At 40.2% G+C, this 23934-nt stretch overlaps 1 protein-coding gene across 1 annotated transcript in view; it reads left to right on the top strand.

Moving 5' to 3' along the window:
- EXD1 (exonuclease 3'-5' domain containing 1) overlaps positions 1-22904 on the top strand; it is a 39586-nt gene extending 16682 nt beyond the window's left edge. The window contains exons 7-12 of the mRNA XM_037161795.2: positions 4435-4521; positions 7027-7131; positions 7214-7294; positions 9080-9223; positions 10134-10325; positions 21609-22904. Coding sequence (XP_037017690.2) covers positions 4435-4521; positions 7027-7131; positions 7214-7294; positions 9080-9223; positions 10134-10325; positions 21609-22265 — 1266 coding nt within the window. The 3' untranslated portion in view covers positions 22266-22904. The remainder of the gene's footprint in view (positions 1-4434; positions 4522-7026; positions 7132-7213; positions 7295-9079; positions 9224-10133; positions 10326-21608) is intronic.
- The last annotated feature ends 1030 nt before the right edge of the window (positions 22905-23934 follow it).

Below are 23934 nucleotides of genomic sequence, written 5' to 3'. Positions count from 1 at the left end.
ATTAGTACTTCTTAATCCCCTCACCACTTCACCCATTTCCCCTCCCCCTCTCCCATCTGGCAACCTACTGGTAACTTCTCTTGCTGTTAAGGGTCTCTCTTTATCTTTAACCATTGGCCTTTTAATAATGATGTGTATCTTGGAGTGGACCTCTTTGCATTCACCATAATTGGGACTCTGCACTTCTTGGACTTACATGTCTTTTTCCTTCACCAAATTAGGGAAGTTTTCTTTCCCTATATTTTCAAAAAGGTTTCCAATTTCTTGCTCTGCCTCTTCTCTTTCTGGTACCCTTATGAAGCAAATGTTGGACCTCTTAAAGTTGTCCCAGAGACTGTTTATACTATCCTCATTTTTTTGGATTATTTTTTCTTCTTGTTGTTCTGTGTGGTTGTTTTTTGCTTCCTTATGTTCCAAATCATTGATTTGATTCTTGGCTTCATCCACTCTACTCTTGTTTCCCTGTAAAGTGTTCTTTATTGCAGTTAGTGTGTCTTTCGTTTCTGACTGGGTCTTTTTATGTTGCTGAGGTCCTCCTTAAGGTCCTTGAGCATCCTTATAACAGTGTTTTGAACTCTGCATCTGAAAGATTGCTCATTTCCATTTCATTTAGCTCTTTTTCTGGAGTTTTGATCTGTTCTTTCATTTGGGCCATGTTTCTTCATCTCCTCATTTTGTCAACCTCCCTGCATTTGTTTCTATGTATTAGGTAGAGCTGCTTTGACTCTGCATCTTGGTAGTGTGGCCTAATATAGGTGTCATATAGGGTCCAGTGGCATAGCCTCCCCTGTCACTCAAGCTGGGAACTCGAGGTGCATCCTTTGTGTGGGTAGAGTACTCACTCTAGTAGTTGATCTTTGATTGCTGTTGGCAGATCAATGGGAAGGATTTACCCAGGCCAGTGAGCTGTAAGGACTGGCTATGACCACTGACCACCAACCTGCACCCTCCATGGAGGATCAGCTGTGCAGGGGCAGGGTGGCAGTGCTCTGATGTAGTCTGTAGCTGTTCACTGGTGTTTGACCCTGGGGTGTCCTGGGTGGTGCAAGTCAAAGTCAGCCACACCTGTGTTTTGCCCACAGCCACCCTGCCTGAACTGTAAAGCATTCTGAGATGGCTGCTACTTGTGTTGGGCTTATAGATTCCCAGGTGGAGCCAAGATGTGAGTCTAGCCTAGCTGCTTCTAGTGTCTAGCCTGGAGCTTACTGAGGCCTGCTGTTGCTTGTTTGATAGGATTTAGGAGCTAAGACCAACCATTCTTAAAGAAAAGCAGCTTGGGTGGGGCCATAAATTGGGCGGGGCAGAGCCTCTGTAGATCTCCTAGTGGGTTACCACAGTGTTAGCCTAGTTGATGGAATCTCAGATATGGTACCAGTCTACCAGCTCTTGTGATGAGAGCTCAGCAAAAGGACAGTGACCTCTGCTCATCCCAGTGCCAGACACTCATTCTCTCCCTGTGTACTAGAGCCTTTCAAGCTGCCACTCTGGTGCTGGAGCTCAGAGAGAGCGAGTCTGAGTAGGTGAGTCCATGTGTGGGTTCCCAAGAGGAACTGCTTAGGGCTCCAGCAGCCTCCTTCACCAACTCAATCTCTGCTCGTTTTTGCAGCCAGAAGTTGTGGGGACTTATCTTCCTGGCACTGGAACTCTTGGGTGGGGGGCCTGGGACTCCTTGCTCCTGAGATATCCCTCCTGAATTTTTACCCATGTGTGTGGGGCCAGCCCATTCAGCATCCTTACCCCTCCTACCAGTCTGGATATATGTGGTTTCTTTAACTCCGTTGTCAGACTTTCATTCAACTGGATTTCTGATGTTCCTGAGTGATGGTTATTCTATCTTTTAGTTGTTAAGTTTGATATAGTTGTGACAGTAGGCGAGCCATGTCTGCCTACACTGCCATCTTGACCAGAAGCCTCATGGGTACATTTTTTGAGAGAGCATTACCTTCCAACAGATTCTTTTTTTAAAAAAATAGCTTTGTTGAGATATAATGTATGTGCCATAAATTCACTGACTTAAAATTTACAGTTCTCTAACTTTTTTTTTTTAAGATTTTATTTATTTATCTTTAGAGGGGAAGGGAAGGAGAGAGGGAGAGAAATATCAATGTATGGTTGCTTCTAGTGCATCTCCTGCTGGGAACTGGCCCCTGCTGGGAACTGGCCTGCGACCCAGCCAGGCATGTGCCCTGACTGGGAATCAAACCATGCTCAATCCACTGAGCTACACCAGCCAGGGTTAGTTCTCTAACTTTTAATGTATTAAAAGAGTTGTGTACATACATCACCAAAATAATTTTTAGAACATTCTAATACTTCTGCAAGAAACCTCATACTCCTTAGCCATCACCTCTGACCCCTCCCTGGCCCCAGACAGTTGCTAACCTATTTCTGGCCTCTATGGATTTGAGTGTTTAAGGCATTTCATACAAATGGGACCATACAATATATTTTCATTTGTAGCTGACTTCTTTTGCTTAGCATAACATTTTAAAGGTTCATCTATGTAATAGCTTATACCAGTATTTCACTTACTTCTATTGCCAAATATTCCTTTGTTTGGATATACCACATTTAATTTATCCTTTTGCCATTTGAGGGACATGTGGATTATTTCTACTTTTTGGCTATTATAAACAATGCTGCTGTGAACATTCATGCACGGGTTTTTGTGTGGATATATGTTTTTATTTCTCTTGGATAGATACCTGGGAGTAGAATTGCTGTCAAATTTTTTAAGGATTGGTCATACTGTTTTCCAAGGCTGCTGTACCATTTGATCCCCCAGCAGGATGGGAGGGTTCTGATTTCTCCACATTCTCACCTGAAGTGTGGACTTGCTGTTAAACTGAGATGGGAAAGAGTATGGGTGGAAAAGGTTTGGGGAAGAAAATTAGGACTTTAGTTTCTGTCAACCTAAGTTTGAATGTAATTCTAGAGATGAGGAAAATGGTCTCAGGTGGAGATACAAATCCAAGACTTAGCCTCTAGTGATATTTAAAGCCTTGAGACTATGGTGCCTGTCATTTTGATTGCAGTCATCCTAGTGGATGTGAAATGGCATCTCACTGTGGTTTTGATTTGCATTTCCCTGCTAGCCAATAATGCTGACTATTTTTTAATGTGCTTTTTGGCTATTTGAATACCTTCTTCAGAGAAATGTCTATTTTTTGCCCACTTTTTTTGAGACTTTTTTTTTTTCAAATTACTTAATTGTTGTTCAATTACAGTTGTCTGAATTTTCTCCTCACCCCAGTCAAACCTCCCTCCCTCCCTTGCTTCCACCTTCCCCCTTGGTTTTGTCCATGTGTCCTTTATAGTAGTTTCTGACTTTTGCCCACTTTTAAATTAAGTTATAAGAATTCTTTCTATATCAACAGATTGCTTAAAGGGTCCATGACAACAACAGAAATGGAGTAAGAACTTTTGTTTGGGAAATTTGAAGAGGTAGTTGGGAATTCTTATCAATAGGGAAGTACAGCCTTTGTTTCCAGTTCTGCAGCCTTGTTGTTGATTGAGAATGAAACTAAACTTCATTCTCCTTTTTTCATTGATAAAAGATACTCTCTAAAGCACAGGTGACAAACACAAGGCCTTCGGGCTGAATCCGGCCCTCCACCTTGTTTTATTTGGCCTGGCAGCGCTGAACTCCTTGCCCCTACTTAAGAAGTAGCTACATTTATACAGTCCTAAAATTCCATTCGGCCTTTTGAAGGCAACTGCAAGGCTGATGTGGACCCCAGTGAAAATGAGTTTGACACCCCTACTCTAAAGGAAGATATTGTGTTAGTGTAAGTTACCACACCCTTGAATTCTTGAGTAATTTACCTACCTATAAAATACGGAGTGTCTTATATCATGCAGATATTTTTATAGATTGTGGATTAAGAATCCTAGAGTTATATAATCTTTTGAAATACTAGTAGGATAAGAGTATAGATAATCAAAGGACCATAGTCTTGAGTAATTTAATGAATCCAAGACTTTAAGGGACCTGTTGAATCCTTGTTTCTCTGATTCTGAACAGTAGATACTGTGGAACTCAGCTACTACATGAGTTCCCTTCAGGTACAGTAAGTTGCCCTGTGTTAGGGTGCTGTTCTTTGATGCATCTTTCTCTGTTGCATCAGTGGTAACAAAAGGTACCAAAGTTTTCAGTTCTTACTAGCATTGGGGATGTGAATGATTTATTTTTCCAGTTGTGGAATAATTCTGTGAAAACTGAAAAAAAGGATCACAAGTGTTTAATGGTATGACGTGGTGGTGGTGGTGGGGGGGGCGGGTGTGTATATGAAGCAGACTCCTGTTTTGGATTAGTCAGATTTTGTGAGTTTAAAAAATATGATCTACTTTGTTAATTTTACTTGTGTCATCAATGATATCATAATTGCAAAATTAATTCCCTAGAGAATTGTATTTTCTTCCTTTTCTTGTTAGATGCTCCACATCAAGAAGCAGAGTGTCTTGGGTGTGGCTGCAGAAGGAGCAAATGTTTGTCGTCATGGGAAACTATGCTGGCTTCAGGTAAAAAATAATTTTTAAAAAACTTTTCATTTTCAAATGATTGTAGACTCACTGGGTAAATTTATTTTAATTGTCTTCTGTATGTCACCCAAGTAGCACTGTACTGTAACTTATATGGAACATCTTCCACTCTTTTACTACTGAATTTATTCTTCTCAAAAGAAGAGTTTCTGTCCACAGATTCGCTTTTATCATTGTTATTGCCGTCCCACAGACCCTGGTCTTCTTTCCCAGCTCCGTTCTCTTGCCTTAGATATGCAGAGAGTCGCCCATCTTTCCTTTTGTTTGGTAGCTTTCCACAGCAGGTTTCTACTACATCCTTTTTATTTTTCTGAACCTGAGAGATGTCAGGTAAGGATCCCCATTATATCAAAAGAACTTTGTGGTGAGTCTTGCATAGCTAGAGGTTGGGTAGCTACCTTTGCATCAAAGTGAGCAGCATCCACACTTAAGGGGTGGAATACCCAAACAAAGTCTCTATCCTTTGAGTCAAGATGTACCTCCACCTACTGAGATGATATTTTTTATTAGGATTGGCATTCTGCCCTTTTGATGTTCTTTTTCTGGAATGTTCACCTTCTCGAAGAGAAATAAATGGAGGTATCAAGCTCAGTTTTGCTTAAGGATTAAATTGCGTCTCTCATTCCTTGCACTGTCTAGGTAAACCTTAGCTTTTAGATGACTAGGTTTGTGTTAGCAGGACCAATGAAAATTACTTAAACCTCCATAAGCAATAAAACCAAAAATAAACAAATGAGACTACATCAAACTAAAAAGCTATGCACAGCAAAAGAAAAGATGAACAAAATGGCCCTGGTTGGTGTGGTTCAGTGGATGAGGGTTGGCCTATAAAGCAAGGGGTTGCTGGTTCGATTCCCAGTTGTGGAATGAGTACCTTAGTGGGGAATGGGTAAAAATGTGAAGGGATTAAGAAGTACAAATTGGTAGTTACAGAATAGTCACGGGACTGTAAAGTACAGCATAGGTAATATAGTCAAGTAATAACTATGAATGGTGTTAGATGGGTACTAGTTTTATGGGGGTGATCACCTCATAAGTTATATAAATGTCTACTCACTGGATTGTATGTTTGCAACTAATGTAATGTATGTCAATGGTAATTGAAAAATATAAAATTATTTAAAATTAAAAAATAATAAGATGAAGCTAGCAAATATTTGTTGAGAGTTGGAAGTTTTTTTTAATGCCCTTTGGCTCATTTCTCAGGGCCACTTCTAGGAATTATCCTAAATAATTCAAAATGTGAAGAAAGAATATGTGAGAATTTATTTATCTTAGTATCATTTATAATAGTCAAAAATCAGAAACCATTTAAATAGTTAATGACAGAAGTCATAATACATTTTATAACTCCTTATGGTTGCCAAAAAAATCATGACAAGTGTAATGTAGAAAATATTTGAAAATTCATTAATGGAAAAAGCAGGGTATAGATTTGGATGCATATTATTGGAGCCATGTACATTCTTTGCATATGAAAAAATAAAAGCAAATACTGGGTGGCATGCATTGATCTGCTGAAAAATGTGTAATAGCCATCCATGTGCCTGGCTCTGTTCTGGTCGCATGTGTGGTGGCGAATCCAACATAATCTCTTGTCTCATAGAATTTACAGTCTAGCAGAGAATTATTTTCCAAACTTTTAGTGTTAATTCAATTTTTATAATTAAAAATGTAGGGAAAAAGAGCAGCGATTGATTATTTAGGTGTCAAATTCTAGCAACTATCATGAAGGATCTAAGGACAGGCACCAAGTAGGCCTGGCAGTTGTAGCTATAACAACAGTTAGCTCCTGAAATGACACAGATGGCATCGGCCTGTCTCATGGCTGGCTGGCTCTCTAGACCTATTTGCATCGTTTTTGCCTTGCACTTCCTGACTCAGTAGATAATCTCACTGTGCTGCTTCTGTGACTTTTGTGATCAGAAACAATCAAGAATTCTTATGATTGTATGAAATTGATCTATAAAGCAGTGTTTCACATCCTGCCATTTGTGCCAGTATACTTGTTGCCCATTTTTTGTTTTGTTTTTTCCTGCTAGGGGACTGGGATCTTCTCTTATGAGTAATTTCCTGTAATACTTAACCCATTCATTCCCATTAGGTAACTCAGAAACATAAAATAGCATTTTGTGTTGTTAACGAAATACTGTTTATCCCCCTTAAACCTCTAATAGTCACGGGACTGACTGGAATATTAGAATGCCATAGGTGAGAATGGTAAAAGACAGTTGTGACAGTGAAAAGTGAAAGGCTAAATTATCAGCTTGTCTATTTCTATTTTTTTTTAAAATTACAGTCATACTGTCTTTTTTCTTAACTTAAGATCACTATAAACCCAATTTCTCTAAGAATATCGAATGCACTATTGTTTACTTTTAAAGTGAGGCTGTTAAATATTTTATCATGTCTTTCTTGGCCCCCAAATTCCCTTTCCTAGTTCTTCCTATTCTATAACATGTGGGTCTGGGTGGTTTATTGTAGGTGGCTACAAATAGTCGTGTCTACTTATTTGACATTTTCCTGCTGGGAAGTCGTGCTTTCAACAATGGACTACAGATGGTGTTAGAAGACAAGAGAATTTTGAAGGTGAGTGTGTAGGCAGATTCCTCTGCTCATAAAATTTGCAGCCAGGTTCTAATTACTCTGTCTCTGTCTTTTGATACGTTAGGTTATCCATGATTGTCGTTGCCTTTCTGATTGCCTCTCTCATCAGTATGGAATTGTGCTGAATAATGTCTTCGATACACAGGTACATGCAAGGAAACACTGGCTCAATCTACTGCACGTAGCTCCTCTAGGAAATAGGTCTTGTCTGATGAGCAGTTGAAAGTCTTTCTGTATGTGTGTCCCATTCCCACTCATTTCTCATGTAAGATGATTGTATAATATGTGAGATCATTTGATGAACTCTAAAATCACTGCAGAAAAGTTACATAAAAGTATTTAGGATTTTCCCCCTTATTTTGCTCCAGAATTTGTCAAATAAGGAGCAAGCTCCATACTCTACAACATTTAGAAACTTGAACAAGTTGGGGGTCATTCAGAAGTCTGACATGGGACACTTAGTATGAGGTGAACAATCACATCTCTGCCTTCTCCACATATGTATGAGTTAAAACTTGTGGCTAGTTGGCATCTAGCTCAGGGATGCGGGTTGTACTATACATGCCCCAAAGGTCTATTTTGGCCCCCAAATAGCCTGAAGATGTGTGATTCTTCTCCACTCTAAAGGACCCTAGGGAAATGAGAAATTCTTATATTGTACTATCTCTTAGAGCATGATTTGGCTGTGAGAGCAGGAAAACCACTAGTTTTCATAAGGTTCTTCTAGGTTTATGCTAGTGGAAGGGGGATCTTGAATATATAAGCCCTAGAGCCTTTGGAGAGGGGTTAAACTAATGAGTTGCCAATTATTTTTGAGTGGAAATTCCTAAAAGTTCAATTTTTAATTGCTATATGTGATTCAGTTTGCCCTTTATGTATCTGCTCATTTACATGTTCCTTTGGGCCTTCTTTCAGGATCTTTCACTCTGTAGAGATTGCCTTTGTGTTTACTCCAAATGCAAGATAATTGTTCATTGTTCCCTTGACCCCATGTGTATTGTGTAATGAAGACACAGGCATATTTTTTCATATATTTTTTTTTCAGATTTCCATAGAGTAAGAAACAGGAATTGAGCTTTCCCAATTTGTTTTCCCTTAATGCAATGTACTAGTTTTCTCTTGCTGTTGTAACAAATCACAAATTTAGTGGCTTAAACAACATTAGACTCCCTTGCAGTTGTGGAGGTCGGAAATCTGAAACATGCTCATTGGGCTGAAGTCAAGGTGTCAGCAGGGCTGGTTTCTTCTGGAGACTTTGACGGGGAAGAGTCTGTCTCCTTGCCTTTTCCGTTTCCATCTGTGTTCTTTGGCTTGTGCTCCTTCCATCTTCACAGCTCACCACTCCAGTCCCTCCTGCCACAGCAGAGTCTCTCTCAGCCTCCCTCTTATAAGAATACTTATGATACATGTAGCCCCTGCCCCCAGATAATTCAAGATAATCTCCCCATCTCAAGATCCTCAATTACAGCTTCAAATTCCATTTTGCCACATAAAATTACGTTCACAGGTTCATCTTTGGGGACCATCATTTAGCTAATCACACACAGCTAAATAATTATTTCAATTCCTAATTGTATTAACTTTCCTTACCAAAACTTTACCAGAGTTGCTAATAAATTAATAAAAATAATTCTTGAATTTTATCTTTCCCTGTTCTCCAAAGGTACCCAAAAAGAAATAAATAGCCATAAAGCAGGCAAATAAAAAAGTGGAAAAGAAAGGAGACAAGGACACATTAAAATTGTGATCCTTTTTCTTTTTTTCCCCTAATTTTTCAGAATAAGTATACTGTACCACTTTAAATTTTCATGTGGATTCTTGGAGAAAATGGTATTTAAAGACATTTCTCTAAATATATTTCTTCCAGAAGATGGCTCTGTGTATACATTCTACAAATTGGTCTGTGTTTTTTTTTTCTTAATTGCCACAGGTGGCAGATGTCCTTCAATTTTCCGTGGAAACAGGTGGCTTTCTTCCAAACTGCATCAGTACTTTACAGGAGAGTTTAATAAGACACCTTAAAGTAGCCCCTAAATATCTTTCCTTTCTGGAAGAGAGACAGAAACTGATTCGGGTGAGTATTAAAGGATATCCCTTATGACATTAATTTTTTCAAGGGTTTTCTGAGTGGGTTTATCAGCATATTCCAAAGAGAAATGACAGTTGCCATGTAAGCATGGGAACATTGCTAAAATGTCAGTTGTTCCTAATGGGAACAGTTTGTTTGTGGTCTCAAGTGAGTAAGAGCCAGGGTCCAAATTGGTTGTTTATCAATTTAAAAGCAGTCTGAAATACATTTCAAAGCTGGGACGAGAGATGATTAGGTTGAGAATTTGGACTAAGCAATAGAACAAAAATAATCCCAATTATTTCTCTCAAAGTAAAGTAGATTTTATTTACCTCCTGATAGTCTTTCATGCCAGACTGGGGTCTAGACCATACTGGCTATAATTTTGTCCACATAACCAAGTCTGCTCCCTCCAGTTTTTTTTTTTTTTAATTCAAGTACAGTTGTCTCCATTTTCCCTGCATCACTCTCCACTGCCCCACTGACCACCTCGCACCTCAATCCTGCCCCTCTTTGGCTTTGTCTGTGGGTCCTTTATACATGTTCCTCCACAGCCCTTCCCCTTCTTTCCCCCATTATCCTCTCCCCTGCTCTGGCCTCCATTTTAAAATAAGTTCTGATTTCTCTCTCTCTCCCTCACCCTGTCTCCATCCCTCTCCTCCCTCCCCATTCTCTCCTTTCCTCCCTCCCCCTCCCCGAATATTCCTGTCTCCCTGAATATTCCCCCCAAGTTACACACACAACACACATAAAGTGTGTGTGTATTCTCCAAAGCCCAGCCATAGTGTGAAAGTAGAAGGTAATAACTGAGGAAAATGACAGTAATCGTGTTTTAAGTTAAACAACAGTTAAATAAACAATTATTTTCTTTAAGGTTTTGCTTACTATTCAGAGAAAATTGTTTTGGTGTCTCTAGGAGAATACAGAAGTGTGGTTTACACGACCTCTTCCACCCTCCTTACTGAAAATTTTGGCTCTAGAAGCCACCTACCTGCTACCCCTTCGCCTGGTGCTCTTAGACGAGATGATGTCTGACCTAACCACCCTGGTGGATGGGTACCTGAACACCTACCGAGAAGGGTCTGCTGACTGGCTGGGAGGCGCGGAGGTAGGTGCAGCTGTCTGTGGCTGTGTCCTGAGGACTTCTGCTTCTGCCCTATTCTTCTTGGAGGGCACAGTGATACCCACTCTTCACAGCTGCCGCAAATTGCATGAGGCAGACTTGGTAACAAATAGATTTTTAAAATATTTTATTTATTTATTTTTAGAGAGAAGGAAAGGGAGGGAGAAAGAGAGGGTGTGAAACATGAAAGTGTGAGAGAAACATCAATCAGTTGCCTCTTGCACACACCCCAGCTGGGGACTGGACCTACAACCCAGGCATGAGCCCTGACTGGGAATCAAACTGGTGAACTTTTGCTTTGCTGGTTGATGCCCAACCAACTGAGTCACGCTGGTCAGGGTGTGATAAATATTTTTGAAGGGGTTATAGGCTGGCCTTCATCTCCTTGAGCATTTTTTCAAAATATTAAGTTATATTTCCAATAAATATTTCTATCAAAGAATAGGTAAATTTAAGATTTCATTAGTTACTTTACAATGCCAGTGTAATATAAGAAAACTATACACCAGGAGGTGAGAAACTATTGCCTAAGGCTAAATCTGGCCCATGGCCTAGTTGGTACTGCTCACAAACTAGGAATGGTTTTTACCATTTTAAAGGATTAAAAAAAAAGAGTATGCAACAGAGACAGTCTGTGGCTCACAAAAGCTAAAATACTTACTATTTGGCTCCTTACATAAAAAGTTTGCAGGCGGCTAGCTTCTCACTTAGGAATTCTGATGCTGAGTCCTAAATGTGGTGCTAGCATTTTTAGCATGAACCCCAGCTGGATTCTATTTGCAAGCATGGTTTAATCTTAAGAAATTTTTCACTTTACTAGAGCTAAGAAAGTCTTATGATTATTCCATAAGTGCTGAAAAAATTATAACATTTTGTATCTTGCTCTCACTGTTTAGCAATAAATAACAACACAAAAATTCTTGCATACCTTGTTTGATTGGAGAGTTTTAAAGTTTTTTATTTATCACTGTAAAGCCAAGGACAATTTAATAACTTTTTTATATTTTGCTCCCACTGTTTAATGCTAGAAACATTTATATTATTTTGCAGACATTACTGATTGAAGTTGGAATACATATGCTAACATGGTAAAATATATCTCAAGCAAGAAGGCTACATAATGTTTGATTGGGAACACTAAAAGCATTCCCATTAATATAAAGAAAAACATTTTAATGTTGACTATTACCATTACTTTACTATTTTTGAAGTTATTAACCACTGAGATTTTTTTAAAAACTATAAATTTTTAAAAACGAACTATAAAACTTGAATAGGAAGAATCAGGATTATGGCATGTCTATGGTACAACTGAAAACTGAAGAGAATCAACTGAGAAAGATACCAAACAAAAAACCAATTTAGTAAAGTGGCAACAAATGTAAAATAAAAATTCATAGCCTTCCTATACCCATATACACAGCTAGAAATTTTAATGAAAGAAAACATCAACTTATAGTTGTAACAAAAAAGGTAAGTCCATTTCTTGTTGGACTTCTTTGTAACCGAGAAAAAAGTCCAACAAGAAATGTGGAGCTCACGACTTCCACCAAGATGGAGGCATAGATGGATACGCCGTGCTTTCTCACACAACCAAGTTTAGAGACAACTAAATATTAGCAACATAGCCAGAACACAGAAAATTGAACTTTTCGGAAGTCTGTTAACAACAAATTCTTCAGCCTGACTGGTAAGAGGGGCGAAACCAGCAGCTGGCGAAGCAGGGTAGCACAGGAAAACTTGGTCAGACGGACTCAGGCGCGCGGAATCCAGGCACAGGGTTGGACCTAGTGAGAGACCCAGCGACCACGGGGAAACAGCGAGGGAGCAGGGCTGCGGGTTGACTGTGGTCGCGCATTGGTGCGCGGATAGACAAGTGAGGGAGTGGGCGATTGGACCGGGACCCAGCGGGTCTCATGGCAAGCGGCAGTGGAGGGTGCGGCCATTTCCCCGCTCTGACCCCACCTCCACATACAGCGTCATAACCCAGTGACTCTGAGTGGCGCAGCCCTGGTGAACCACCTAAGGCTCTGCTCCTCACCCAGTGGCACCAAACAGCAGAGGGGGCCGCCATTTCCCCGCTCTGACCACACCCCCACATACAGCATCACAACCCAGCAACCTGGGAGGCCAAGGCTCCGCTCCTCACACTTAATTGGCACGAACAGACCAAAAATGGCTCAAGAAGATCTCAAAGCCCCAGAGCCTATAAATCTAAGTGATGAAGAAATAGCAAAACTCTCAGATGCACAGTTTAAAACACTGGTGATCAGGATCCTCACAGAACTGGTTGATTATAGCCACAAATTAGAGAAACATATGAAGGTGAAACTAATTGAAATGAATGGAATTGCACAGGAAACCAATAGTGATGAAAAGGACACTGAGACTCAAATCAATGGAGTAGACCAGAAGAAAGCAAATAATGGCCAAATAGAAAAGAGTGAAGAAGCAAGAATTCAAAAAAATGAGGAGAGTCTTAGGAACCTCCAGGATATCTTTAAACGCTCCAACATCCGAATTATAGGGGTACCAGAAGGGGGAAAGGCACAGCCACCAGTGGAAAACTTATTTGAACAAATAATAAAGGAGAATTTCCCCAATCTGGCAAAGGAAATAGACTTCCAGGAAATCCAGGAAGCTCAGAGTGTCCCAAAGAAGTTGGACTCAAGAAGAAACACACCAAGGCACATCATCATTGCATTAGCCAAGATTAAAATAAAGGAGAGAATCCTAGAAGCAGCAAGAGATAAGGGGACAGTCACCTACAAAGGAGTTCCCATCAGACTGTCAGCGGATTTCTCAAAAGAGATCTTACAGGCAAGAAGGGGCTGGAAAGAGGTATTCCAAATCATGAAATCCAAAGACCTACATCCAAGATTGCTCTGTCCAGCAAAACTTTCATTTAGAATGGAAGGACAGATAAAGTGCTTCTCAGATAAGATCAAATTCAAGGAGTTCATCATCACCAAGCCCTTATTATATGAAATGTTAAAGGGACTTATCTAAGAAAAAGAAGTTAAAAAAACATGAACAGTGAAAGGACAACAAACTCACAGTTATTAACAACCACACCTAAAACAAAAGCAAACTAAAAGGACAGCTAGATCAGGAGTGGGAACATAGAAATGAAGATCTCAAGGAGGGTTAGCAAGAGGGGAGTGGGAAGAGGAGAAAGGGGGAGAAGGTATAGAAAATAAGTAGCATAGACAGTAGATAGAAAATAGATGGGGGGGCAAGAATGGTATGGGAAATATAGAATCTAAAGAACTTGAGACACATGGTCATAAAGAACTTGAGACACATGGTCATAAAGGGGGGAATGGTGGGGGGTGCAGGGTGGAGGGAAATGAAGGGGGAATAGAACAACTGTAATAGCATAGTCAATAAAAAAATAAATTATAAAAAAAATGAATGAGCCATATGATCAGTGTGGCTCAATCTCAGGAATTTGATTTTGAATAAAAAGAAAGAAAACCACAGGAAAAAAAAAGAAATGTGGAATGTAGAGATGAAGAAAATGTTAAAATATTACTGAATAACATAAAAGAGAATTTGAATGGAAACACTAAGTATTTTTACCTATCAGTTATTTCTAAATTAACTTTTGAATTTAACTCTATTCCAAGAAAAATATTAACACCAGCATTATTTTGGAAAACTGTGATTATAGAGTTTGTAGAGATCAATAAAAATAAATAAGTTCTATCAGATATTGAAACATATAAGTTGCCCTGGCTGGTGTGGCTCAGTGGATTGACTGCTGGTCTATGAACAAAAAGGTCACCAATCTGATTCCCAGTCAGGGCACATGCCTGGATTGTGGGCCAGGTCCCCAGTTGGGGGGCTGTGAGAGGCAACTGGTAGATGTATCTCTTGCATATGAATGTTTCTCTTCCTCTCTCCCTTCTCTCTCTAAAAGCAAATAAATAAAATCTGTTGAAGAAACCTATATAAGTCTATAATACATAAATAGTTTGCAACTAGTACATGTGTAGGCAGATCAGTGGAACAGAAGAATGAACAGTTTCTTCATTCTTTTCTGTTTGGTTGTTTCTTTCTTCCTTCTGGTCCACTCCCTTGATTTGAGTCCCAGTTTTCTTCCCATCACTATTGGATCCCTGTGCATTTTGCTTAATTTCACTTAGTGTAGCCTTCACTTCTTCATCTAATTTGCGACCAGAATCAACCAGTTCTATGAGCATCCTGATCACCAATGTTTTGAACTGTGCATCTGATAGGTTGGCTACTTCTTGGTCGCTTAAAAATATTGGCTCTGGGGCTTTGATTTTTTCTTCTGATTGAGCGATTTTTGGTCAGGTCGAGCCTGTTATGTATGAGGGGCCGAGCCTTAGGTGTTCACCAGGGCGGGGCAACCCATGTTGCTGGGTTATGACACTGTATGTGGGGGCAGGGTCAGGGAGGGAGCAATGATGCTTGTTCTGTGCTCTCTCGGATTTTGGTCCCCTCTGCCGCTTCCCACAAGCAAATTGGGCCCTTCTGGTGCTAGTCCCCAGGTGGATGGGCTTGTGTACATTCTAGGACCCTGTGTGTCTCTCCAATGAACTCTCCTATGAGGCTGGGAGCCTCTCCCAGCACCTCAACCCCCACAAGTTTTTTCAATTGGTGTTTAGGCTTTAATTCCTGTCACTGGGGCCCTGGGTTGCTCAATTTGTCTCACCGCCCGTTTTTTTGCCTGGTTTATCTGCGTGCGAATGTGTGTCCATGGTCAGCCAACCACCTTGTGAGCCTTACTGGGTTTGCTGGTTTCCTCCCTGTGGGGTCTCCAACCACTGCCTTTTCCTGCCAGGACCCCTCTCCACCAGCTGCCGACTCTGCCCCTCTTACCGGTCTGGATGAATGGTTCGTTGTTGTCAACTTTGGTACAGTTCAATTTTCTGTCTGTTTTGGTTGTGTTTTTGTTTCTAAATCTTTGTTGTCCTTAAATTTGGTTGTGCAAGGAGGTACAGTATTTCTACCTATGCCTCTATCTTGTCCGGAGGTCCATAGTTAATTTTTTATGTGTGTGCTGAGAATTCTTAAGACTTACTCTCAGCAACTTTCAAGTATTTAATACGGAATTAGTAACTGTAGTGACCATGCTGTAATTAGATCCTCAGAACTATTACATCTTGTAGCTGAAAGTTTGTGCCCTTTGACCTACATCTTCTCATTTCCCTCAACTGCTGGCAACCACCATTCTATTCTGTTTCTATAAAATAAGCTCTATTTTTTTGTATTTTTCATTCTTTGTAGGGCTTATTTTACTTATAATACCCTCAAGGTTCATTCATGTTGTTGCAAATGGCAGGATTGCCTTCCTTTAATGGCTGAGTGATATTCATTGTATGTACACGTAGACCACATCTTTTGATTTGCAGTCTGGTACTCAGTCCACTGAGCCATACCGCCCAGGGCCAGACCACATCTTTCTGTTTTTATTCAGTCCTCACCCCAGGATATGTTTTATTGATTTTAGAGGAAGAGAGAAAACAAAACATTGATCAGTTGCCTTGCGCACTCACTGCAGCCAGTGATCAAACTGCATCCTTGGTATGTACCCTGACCTGAGCAGGGATCGAACCTGCAATCATTTGTTACATAGGATGATGCTCCAACAAACTGAGCCACCTGGCCAGGGCATACCACAATTTCTTAATTCATTCATCCCTCTATGGACACTTAGGTTATTTCCATGCCTTGGCCATTGTGAATAATGCAATGAAAATGGGAGTGCTGATATGTCCTCAAGACAGTGATTTTATTCTCTTCAGACACGTACCCAGATGTGGATTTGTTGGACCATATGGTAGCTCTAAGTTTTAATTTTTTGAGGAATTGCCATACTCTTTTTCATAATGGCTAAACCACTTTACATTCCCATATACATTATGAGAGTTCCTTTTTCTCCACATGTCCCCCCGCAAAGTACTTGTTATCTCTTGTCTTTTTGATAACAGACATTCTAACAGGTGTGAGGTGATATTTCATTGTGGTTTTGATTTGCATGTTCCTGATGATTAGTATCATCAGAGCATTTTTTAATATATTGATACCTATTGGCCATTTGAATGCCTTGGAAAAAAGTTTATTTAGGTCCTTTGCTCATTTTAATTAGATTATTTGCTCTTTTGCTATTGAGTTGTCGGAGTATGTGCTTTTCTATGCAACACAGAAATACTCAGAACTCTTAAAAATTAATAATTTGACTTTAAAATTTTGTATGGCAAAAATACCTTGAACAAAGTCAAAGGTAAACAGCCTAGGAAAAATTATTTACCTCCTGTAACAAAGGTGACTTTTTTCTTTTTTAAGTTATATTTTATTGATTATGCTATTACACTCATCCCAGTTTTTCCTGCTTTGCCCGCTCTACCTAACCCCTACCCATGCTACTGTCTATGTCTGTGGGTCATGCATATATGTTCTTTGGCTACTCTATTTCCTATGCTGAACTTTACATCCCCATGGCTATTCTGTAACTGCTAAATTGTACTTCTTAATCCCTTCACCTTTTTCATCCATCCCTCTGACCCTCCTTCCATTTAGTACCATTGAAACATTCTCTGTATCATTCTGTTTCTGTTCTACTTGTTTGTATATTTTGTTTTTTAGATTCAATTGTTGGTAGATATGTATTCATTGCCATTTTATTGTTTATATTTTTTAATTTTCTTTTTCATCTTAAAGAAGACCTTTTAACATTTCATATAATATTGGTTTGGTGGAAATGAACTCCTTTAGCTTCTTCTTGTCTGGGAAGCTCTTTATCCATCCTTTGATTCTAAATGATAATTTTGCTGGGTAGAGTATTCTTGGTTGTAGGTCATTGCTTTTTATCACATTGAATATTTCTTGCCAATCCCTTCTGGCCTGCAAAGTTCTTTTGAAAAATCAACTGAGAGTCTTATGGGGGCTCCCTTGTAGGTAACTAACTGCTTTTCTTTTTTTTTTCCCTTGAACTTTTTAAAAAATATATTTTCTTGATTATGCTATAACAGTTATTTCATTTTCCTCCCTTCATTCCCCTCCACCCTGCACACCCCCTCCCACCCACATTCCCCTGCTTTAGTTGATGGCCATGGGTCCTACATATGAGTTCTTTGGCTTCTACATTTCCTATGCTATTCTTACCCTCCCCGTGTCTATTTTCTTACATACCATTTATGCTGCTTATTCTCTGTGACTTTGCCCTCTCTCTCCTTCTCCCACTCCCCTGTTGATAACCCTCCATGTGATCTTCATTTCTGTGGTTCTGTTCCTGTTCCAGTTGTTTGCTTAGTTTACTTTTGTTTTTGTTTTAAGTGTAGTTGTTAATAACTGAGTTTGCTGTCATTTTACTGTTCATATTTTTATCTTCTTTTTCTTAGATGAACTCCTTTAATATTTCATATAATAAGGGCTTGGTGATAATAAACTCGAACTTGACCTTATCTGAGAAGCACTTTATCTGCCCTTCTATTCTAAATGAAAGCTTTGCTGGATAGAGCAATCTTGGATGTAGGTCCTTGCATTTCATGACTTGGAATACTTCTTTCCAGCCCCTTGTTGCCAGTAAGGTCTCTTTTAAGAAATCTGCTGACAGTCTGATGGGAACTCCTTTGTAGGTTACTGTCTCCTTTCCTCTTGCTGCTTATAGGATTCTCTCCTTAATTATAGTCTTGGGTAATGTAATTATGATGTGCCTTGGTGTGTTTGTCCTTGGGTCCAACTTCTTTGGGACTCTCTGAGCTTCCTGGACTCCCTGGAAGTCTATTTTCTTTGCCAGATTGGGGAAGTTCTTCATTATTTGTTCAAATAAGTTTTCAATTTCTTGCTCTTCTTTTCCTTCTGGTACCTCTATATTTCAGATGTTGGAATGTTTAAAGATATCCTGAAGGTTCCTAAGCCTCTCCTCATTTTTTTAAATTCTTGTTTCTCCATTCTTTTCTGTGTGGTTGTTTCTTTCTTCCTTCTGGTCTACTTCATTGATTTGAGTCCCAGTTTCCTTCCCATCACCATTGGTTCCCTGTACATTTTCCTTTATTTCACTTAGCATAGCCTTCATTTTTTCATCTAATTTGCAACCAAATTCAACCAATTCTGTGAGCATCCTGATTACCAGTGTTCTGAACTGTGCATCTGATAGGTTGGCTATCTCTTCGTCACTTAGTTGTATTTTTTCTGGAGCTTTGATCTGTTTTTTCATTTGGTCCATTTTCTTGTCTCAATGCCCCTGTTATGTAGTGAGGGGCAGAGCCTTAGGTGTTTGCCCAGGAGGGACAACCCAGTCTCTGGGTTATGGCCCTGTATGTCGGGCAGAGGTCTGAGAGGAAACAATGGCACTTGCTCTACTCTGTTGGATTTCAGTCACTTTCCCTGCTTCCCACAAGCAAAGTGGGCCCTTCTGGTTCTGATTCCCAGGTGGTTGGGCTTGTGTACATTTTAGGACCCTATGGGTCTCTCCAACGAACTCTCCTGTAAGGCTGGGAGTTTCTCCTGCTGCAGCCTCAACTCCCCACCAGTGTTTTCAATCAGCAGTTTGAGGCTTTATTTCCCTGGGCTGGGACCCTGGGTTGTGCGGTCTATCTTGCCCCCTAGTTGTTCCTCTTTGTTTATCAGCATGTGAATGTGGGAGTGCCCCATCCATCAGCTGTAGCCTTACCTGCCCTGCTCCACAATCTGCCTCCTCACTAGGTCTGCCAGCTGCCCCCTTGCTATGAGTCCTCTCAGCCTGACTGCTCATCTCCTGCCCCTCCTACCAGTCTGGATGAATGTGACTTCTTTATTAACTCCTTGGTTGTCAGACTTCCATACAGTTTGATTTTGTGTCAGTTGTTTTTAAATTGTTATTGTCCTTTTGGTTGTGTGTGGAGGCACAGTGTGTCTACCTATGCCTCCATCTTGGCCAGAAGTTTGGCCGGACTGCTTTTCTGTTGCTGCTTTTAAGATTCTCTCTTTGTCTTGGTATGGGCTTTTCTTTTGGTTCACTTGTTTGGGAATCTCTGTGCTTCCTGGACTTGTATGTCTATTTCCTTCACCAAGTGTAGGGGAGTTTTCTGTCATTTTTTAAAATAGATTTCAAATTTCTTGCTCTCTCCTTCCAGCACACCCATGATACTCATGTTGGTGCACATGAGGTTGTCCCAGAGGCTCCTAACACTATCTTAATTTAATTATTTTTAGAGAGAGGGAAACGTGGGGAGGGAGGACAAGAACATGAATGTGTAGTTGTCTCTCCCATGCCCCCGATGGGGGACCTGGCCCACAACCCAGGCATGTGCCCCAGTTGGTAATTGAACAAGCAATCCTTTGGTTTGCAGGCCAGTGGTCAATCCACTGAGCCACACCAGCCAGGGGTATCCTTATTTTTTTTTTCTTCTTGATCTTCTGGTTGGTGGTTTTTTGCTTCCTGATATTCCAAATGGCTGTTTTTATCCTTAACTTCATCCACTCTACTGTTAATTTCCTGTAAATTGTTCTTTATTTTAATTAGTATATCCTTCATTTCTGACTGGATCTTTTTTATTTTGTTGAAGTTCTCCCTACCATATTTTGCCATGTATAATGCACACTCATGGTTTTGTATGCATTATACCCATTATTATACCCATGGTATGTAATCATTATACCTATTATAACATGCATCGTTATTTTTCCCTGAAAATTTTGGGCAAAAAGTATGCATTATATATGGCAAAATAACAGTAAGTTCCTTGAGAATCTTTATAACCAGTGTTTTGAACTCCGCATCTGATAGCTTGCTTGTCTCCATTTTGTTCAGTTCTTTTTCTGGAGTCTTATTCTGTTTTTTTATTTGAGCCATGTGTCTTTGTCTCCTAATTTTGGCAGCCTCCCTGTGTTTGTTTCTATGTATTAGGTAGAGGTGCTACATCTCCCAGGCTTGGTAGAGTGTCCTTTAGGGTCCAGTAGCACAGCCTCCTCCCTATTATCCAAGCTGGGTACTTAAGTTGTGCACACTGTGTGGGCTATGTACTCCCTCCTGTTGTACTTGAGCCTTGATTGTTATTGACACATGCAAGGTGAGCCACCACCTGTGCTCGGTCCAGAGTCACACAATATAAGTTACAAAGTGATCTGCAGATGGCTGCTACTTGTGCTGGGCTTGGAGGTACCTATGAGAGGCCAATCTGAAGAGAGGCCAATCTGAAGCAAGGCCGATTGTTGCTACTGCTGGGTAGGGCAACCTAACATGAGTTATGGGGCTCACTGAAGCCAGATGCTGTTTGTTTGATTGAATTTAGGAAAATCTGAATCATGGGCCAAGATAATTCATTCATATAGAAAAGTCACTGAAAACACTTGGGTAGGCTCAAAATTTGGGTGCGGCAGAGCCTCAGGGAATCAGTAGGGTGTGAGCCAGGTTGCTGGAGTCTCAGATATGGTGCTCATCTGCTGGCTGTGTGGCTTAGTTTGGAGAGGGCTTAGAAAAGGAAACCTGGCCTCTGCCTACACTTCTGTCTGGTAGAAAAATGCACCCCTAGATCTGCCCCAATTCTGGACAATTCAGTTCTTCCCTGTATGTCTCTAATGCCTTAATCTTCTGCCTCCATGCTGGAGCTCAGAGGGAGTGAGTCTGAGCCTGAGTCTCATAGGTCCTTTAAGAGGAACAAGCAGGGCGTGCAGCTGTTTCTGTCTTCCACAGCCTCAATCCCCACCAATTTTAACAGCCAGAAATATGGTGACTTCTCTACCTGGTACTGGAATCCTGGGCTAGAGCTGGGGAGCTGGGACCCGTCACTCCTAAGATACCCCGGTCAGTTTTTATCTGCCACTTGCAGGGGTGGGACCAACCTTTCTGCATTTCCATCCCTCCTACCAGTCTCACCGTAGTTTCATCTTTAATTCTGTAGTTGTAGGACTTCCATTCAGCTTGATTTCTGATGGTTCTGAATAATTGTTCTATAGTTTAGCTGTAAATATGATGTGGTTGTGCAAGTAGGCGAGCCATGTTTACCTATGCCACTGTCGTGACCAGAAGTTGAAGACATTTTCTTATTATATTCATTATGTAGTATTTATGTAATCACAGTTGGGAGATATACTTTTCACTGTATAGTTTTAATAGACACACAAAGATACACTCAAAACTGAAATCAAATTATTTGTTACGCAAAAAATAGAAGTATAGTTACAGACACTAGAGGGTGCTGTGAGAGTACATTTCAATAGCTTCTTGCTGGCCAAATACTGTTAAGTATAGAAGTGGTTTTAAGGCATATTCAAAATTTTAGTTAGAGTATACTGTTGTTCATTTTCTTTTCTTAGCCTGCATCTATGGAGCTTCCAGAGGAACTGCTTCAACTCAAGGACTTCCAGAAGCAGCGCAGAGAGAAAGCCACAAAAGAATATAGGATGAATGCACAGGGACTCTTAATAAGGACAGTGCTGCATCCAAAGAAATCAGTGATAGACATGACAAGGAGAGAGCAAAAAGTAAGAAGTTTCTTACTTTGTGAAAATTCTAGGCTAGATAAAGCTCTAAGTTTTACATCCAATGAAGATGGAAATTTGCTGAAAGAAGAAGCAAAGAGTAGAAAAACAACAGCAGAACTTCCACATTTACCTCCCATAAAACAAGAAGCCCATGAGGATTCCAGTAACAAAATCATTTGCCCTGAGTCAGAGAGGTCGGAAGACCAGGAAACAAATAAGAAGGAACACCTGATGATTTTCAAAAAGGAATTTCAAGCAAATTTATCTTTGAAAGAGGAGATAGAACAATTACTGATGTTGGAAAACAAGGAAGATGTGAAATGCACAAAACAAGATGGCTTAGTGTCTCCTTCCCTTCCTCAGGAAACCAGAGTGTCTCCAAGTGACACGTTTCATCTTTTTAGAAAAGCTGTGCTTCCTACACTTCCTCCCTGTCCAGCTTTGGAGGAGACTGATTCCTGGATAAGTTCTTCATCAGATCTGCCTTAGAGATCTACAGTTTGTTCTGCAGGCCACAGACGTGGCTCATCTCCCTTACCATCACAGCTTTCCTCGGTGTTTAAGTTTCTCATGTTATAAATTTAGTTATGCCTCACTCATAGGCTTCAGGGGGAATTAAATTTTTAATTTAATTTTGTTTAAAGATTTTTGAAAAAATTGTTTTTACCTACCGATTTATTTTAATCCTCACTTGAAGCTATTTTTTATTGATTTTAGAGAGAGAGCAAGGGAGAGAGAGAGAGAGGGAGAGAGAAACATTGTTTTGTTGTTCCACCCATCTATGCATTCATTGGTTGGTTCCCATGCAACCCAGGATGGAACCTACAGCCTGGGTGTATTGGCATGGTGCTCTAACCAACTGAGCTATAGGGGTAGGCCTACAGGGGAAATGATATCCTCTTGCTTACTCCTACATTTCTGTGATTTGATTAGGATAGGAATGAGTAAGTTAAATAATGAAAGAAGTAAAATTTCTGATTGTGTCACTGGCAGAAGAAATGTCCCCAGTGGCCAGAGTGAATTATTTCTCATCACTTGGGTTTAGAGTGTTTGAAGAAGGGGAAAATCTTGGGTTTAATATTTTGAAGAATCTATGCTTCTATGTTTTTGTTGTGTTTTAGGGGCTGAAGAGGGCTGATGAACACTCTTAGCCGTAAGTTTAAAAATAATTGGTACCTGACAACTTTATTAGTTATTTTAACCTCTTAAAAATATTGACTTTAATTTGTCCGTTATATCTCAATAAAGCTAAAAATGTTAACTTTATTTTTGAATTTTGAATCCGTTGTCTTATGTCACAAACAACAGTTAATGTTATAGGAAGCAATGTTCTAGTTTTAATTTCTTTTCAGTAGATTTACTTTTATAAGATTTTGCCGATTTTTCTAACAAAGCTTGGGCTTCTTTTGAGTGTGTTTGTTATGTAAACTTTAATTTTGATTGCACTCTATTTGCTTGGAGTTGGTATACTGCCTTAGGGTGAAAGAAAGGCAGCTTGTACCATAACAGACTGCAGCCAAGGGGGGAGGGGCCCAAATGGGGATTTGTAATGGGGTCCAGAATTCAGGGTGTGCAGGCAATATTAGAAAAAATATATATATATAGGATGTTCTCACCCCCACAAGTCTGAGCTGGGGGATGGGATGCATGGAGTAGGGCCATTCAGAGTTGTTTTGAATAGCAACAGCTTTGCAGATAACCTCTGGCATGGTCATTTAACATATCTATAACCTTTAACTGGTTTCATAGATATGTTAAATAGCTGTGGCCCTGTTTGAGCCAGGGGGATGGGAGAAACTTCAACCCATGATGCAACTGGGAGGCAATTCCCCCTGGGTATAGCACCTGCATAAAAGCTTGTAGATGATTGACTCCACACCATGGGGCCATGCCTGCCTGGACTTACTATGGCAACCCAGTAAAGCTGCAAAAATATAGGAATGCCGGCAAGTGTAGCCAATTGTGGGAGGAGTTGGAAATGGGGCTGCAGAGGAAGATTGGTGCTGGGATTTAAACCCATGCTGGGGGGGTTTTGGGACCATGTGCCTTTAGCAAAAGTTTGGACCGTGTAGCTTTGGGGTGCTCCCTTTTTGCCATGTGGCTTAGGAAGCAGGAGAGACCTTGCTGGGAAGGAGAGGGGTGAAAGGACTCTTGCTGG

This window comes from Artibeus jamaicensis, unplaced genomic scaffold (assembly GCF_021234435.1).
Source record: "Artibeus jamaicensis isolate MK-2021 breed Jamaican fruit bat unplaced genomic scaffold, CSHL_Jam_final contig_1132, whole genome shotgun sequence".
NCBI lineage: Eukaryota > Metazoa > Chordata > Mammalia > Chiroptera > Phyllostomidae > Artibeus > Artibeus jamaicensis.
The sequence above is the reverse complement of the archived record's forward strand: the minus strand, read 5'-3'. Positions and strand labels throughout refer to the sequence as shown.